Here is a 3,903-nt window from a genome sequence, read left to right as displayed (position 1 = left end):
CCAAAACCAAGATGGCCGCCGCGGCTAAAAATAGAACATGGAGGTTAAATGCAGTTTTTGGTTATTACTCAAAAACCAAAGCATTTAGAGCAAATCTGACAAGGGGTAAATTTATTTATTTGGTCAAGATCTATCTGCCCTGAAATTTTAAGGTGAATGAAACAACCTGTTGTTGGGTTGCTGCCCCTAAATTGGTAATTTTAAGGAAATTTTGCTGTTTTTGGATATTATCTTGAATATTATTATGGATAGAGATAAACTGTAAACACCGAAAATGTTTAGCAAAGTAAGATTTACAAATAAGTCAACAGGACCAAAATGGTCAGGTGACCCCTTTAGGAGTTATTACCCTTAATAGTAAATTTTTAACCATTTTTAGTAAGTCTTAGTTAACTTTTACAAAAATCTTCTCCTCTGAAACTACTGGGCCAAATTTTACCAAACATAGCCAGAATCATTATTAGTCTATCTAGATTAGAAATTGTGTTTTGTGACCGGGCAAACCAACCAAGATGGCAACTACGGCTGAAAATAGAACATAGGGGTAAAATGCAGTTTTTGGCTTATAACTCAAAAACCAAAGCATTTCGAGCAAATCTGTCAAAGGATTTAAATTATTTATCTGGTCAAGATCTATCTGCCCTGAAATTTTTACATGAATCGGACAACTAGTTGTTAGGTTGCTGCCCCTGAATTGGTAATTTTAAGGAAATTTTGCTGTTTTGGGTTATTATCTTGAATATTATTATATATAGAACTGTAGACAGCAATAATGTACAGCAATTTAAGACTAAAAAATAAGTCAAAATGACCAAAATGGTCAATTGACCCTCTGAGAAATTATTGTCCTCTATAATCAATTTTTAAACAATTTTCATAAAATTTGTAAATTTTTACTAACATTTTCCATTGAAACTACATGGACAAGTTCATTATTGATAGAGATAATTGTAAGCAGCGAGAATGTTCAGTAAAGTAAGATGTTCAAACACATCACAATCCCCTAAACACAATTTTGTCATGAACTGTCTAGATCTGCTTCCTTTGTTTAATTCACATATACCAAGGTGAGCGACACAGGCTCTTTAGAGCCTCTAGTTAATCTACACCTTTGTACTATATTAGTTATATAGAAAAGTTGAATTCTTTGATTCGACATGATTAGTTGATTCAAAGAGAGAATTCAATATCAAAATAGATATGAGGGGGATAGGAACTTTTTTCGGGACGCAGGGATCGTCTGTTTTAAAGCTAGGGATTTCGGGATTGACTCTTTCGGGATCCGGGAAAATTTTCTTTTTTTCGGATTTCAGGACCTCCGGATTTAGTATTTTTAAGCCCGGGATTTCGTGTTTTAAGCCCATGATTTTATGATCAGGACCCCTCCTATTCCCCATCAGTTTTATATACATGATCATTGCTCAGTCATGATGATATTATATGTGTAAATTCTGGGACTATTATACTCCCAGGTAAATTGCAGAAAGGTATCAAAAGGTTTATATGTCTAAATAATGTTTGTTCCTTACAGACATGACAGAGTTGTACAGGAACACATCTACTGGAGATAAACATTATCAAGAGGACCTTTTAAGATGTTAGAGGGAGGAGAGGATTTAGGCACAACCAACGGTACTATACAGAGACACTTAGACACACAGGAGGATAAAACACAACATAAATGTGATGTCTGTGCTAAAACATTTAGTCGAAGAGGTAACTTAAAGAGACACATGAGTACACATACGGGTGAAAAACCTTATAAATGTGATTTATGTGCTAAAGAATTTAGTCAAAGGGGTGATTTAAAAAGACACGTGAGAACACATACTGGTGATAAACCTCATAAATGTGATGTTTGTGGGAAAGGGTTTAGTGAAAATGATAACTTACAGAAACACATGAGAACACATACTGGTGATAAACCTTATAAATGTGATGTATGTATTAAAGAATTTAAACGAAATGATGACCTAAAGAGCCACTTGCAAACACATACTAGTGAAAAACCTCATAAGTGTGATTTATGTGGTAAAGGATTCAGACAGCTTCGTTATGTACAAAGACACATGAGAATACATCATGGTGACACACCTTATGAATGTGATGAATGTGGTAAAAGATTTAGTGAGCAAGGAAGTTTAAAGAAACACATGAGAACACATACAGGTGTTAAACTTTTTGACTGTGATGTATGTGGTAAAGGATTTATTGATCAAGGTAATTTGAAAACACATGCAAAAACACATACAGGTGACAAACCTTATGACTGTTGTGTATGTGGTAAAGGATTTAGTGAGAAAAGAAATTTACAAAGACATGCAAAAACACATACAGGTGACAAACCTTATAACTGTGATGTATGTGGTAAGGGGTTTAGTGAGAAAAGTAATTTACAGAGACACATGACAATACATACAGGTGACAAACCTCATGAGTGTGTTCTCTGTGATAAAAGGTTCAGTCAGCTTGATCATTTACAGAGACACATAGGAACACATACAGGTGACAAACCTCATATCTGTGTTCTCTGTGATAAAAGGTTCGGTCAGCTTGGTCATTTACAGAGACACATAAGAACACATACAGGTTACAAACCTCATGAATGTAATGTGTGTGGTAAAAGGTTTAGTGAGAATGGTAGTTTGAAAAATCATATGAGAATACATACTGGAGATAAACCTCATGCGTGTGATGTATGTGGTAAAAGGTTTACTCAGCTTGCTGGTTTACAAATGCACATGAGAATACATACGGGCTATAAACCTTATGACTGTGATAAATGTGGGAAAGCGTTTAGTTATCATAATAGTTTTCAGATTCACATGAGAACACATACAGGGGTTAAACCTTATGACTGTGATATATGTAGGAAAGCGTTTAGTTATCATAATAGTTTACAGATTCACATGAGAACACATACAAGTGATAAACCTTGTGACTGTGGTGTATGTGGCAAATGGTTTAAACAACTTGACAGTTTAAAGATACACATGAGAATACACACTGAGGATAAAGCAGATTACAAACCCTTAGATATGTGAGGCGGCCACACTTTGAAATATTTTGTTTGCCCAAACCCTACCCAAAGGTTGAGACAGTGGGTAGGTAGGTAGGCATTTTCTTTTTTTTTTTTTTTTTAAAGAAAAATTTGGAAGTATCAGATGTTTTTTAGTCTTCATGCTTATGCTATTTGATTAAAAAAAAACTTCTTCAAATCAGGACAATAAAAGAATTTGAGTAGGCAGTTTTTTTCGGGGTAGGTAGCGTTTGGGCATACAAACCTATTATTGTCGAGCCTGCAGCTTTTGTTGCAGAAAGCTCGACATACATGTAGGGATAGCGATCCGGCGGCGGCTACGGCGGCGGTGTTAGCTCACTTCTTAAAAGCTTTCTATTTCAGAAGGTGGAAGACCTGGATGCTTCATACTTTGTATATAGATGCCTCATGTTACGAACTTTCCGTCAGTCATATGTCCAATGTCCTTGACCTCATTTTCATGGTTCAGTGACTACTTGAAAAAAAAGTTGAGATTTTTTGTAATGTTCAATTTTTTCTTAGTATAAGTTATTGGATAACTATAATTAGTATGTGCGTACTTTGCAAGGTCCTCATGCCTGTCAAACAGTTTTCACTTGACCTCGACCTCATTTCATGGATCAGTGAACAAGGTTAAGTTTTGGTGGTCAAGTCCATATTTCAGATACTATAAGCAATAGGTCTAGTATATTCGGTGTATGGAAGGACTGTAAGATGTACGTGTCCATCTGGCAGGTGTCATCTGACCTTGACCTCATTTTCATGGTTCAGTGGTTATAGTTAAGTTTTTGTGTTTTGGCCTGTTTCTCTTATCAATACTATATGCAATAGGTCTACTATATTTGGTGTATGGAATGATTGTA

The 3,903-nt window shown here is 35.3% G+C and overlaps 1 protein-coding gene across 1 annotated transcript; it reads left to right on the top strand.

Annotated features, from left to right (window-relative positions):
- Positions 1 to 1,532: 1,532 nt before the first annotated feature.
- LOC134719000 (zinc finger protein OZF-like) lies at positions 1,533 to 3,127 on the top strand. The gene has a single exon (XM_063581898.1). The coding sequence runs from the start codon at positions 1,596 to 1,598 to the stop codon at positions 3,042 to 3,044; it is 1,449 nt and encodes a 482-aa protein (XP_063437968.1). The 5' UTR covers positions 1,533 to 1,595; the 3' UTR covers positions 3,045 to 3,127.
- Positions 3,128 to 3,903: the final 776 nt, after the last annotated feature.

Source organism: Mytilus trossulus, chromosome 5 (assembly GCF_036588685.1).
Source record: "Mytilus trossulus isolate FHL-02 chromosome 5, PNRI_Mtr1.1.1.hap1, whole genome shotgun sequence".
NCBI lineage: Eukaryota > Metazoa > Mollusca > Bivalvia > Mytilida > Mytilidae > Mytilus > Mytilus trossulus.
The sequence above is the reverse complement of the archived record's forward strand: the minus strand, read 5'-3'. Positions and strand labels throughout refer to the sequence as shown.

Coding starts and splice junctions, on each gene's coding strand:
- LOC134719000 (XM_063581898.1), top strand. CDS start 1,596: ATGTTAGAGGGAGGAGAGGATTTAGGCACAACCAACGGTACTATACAG.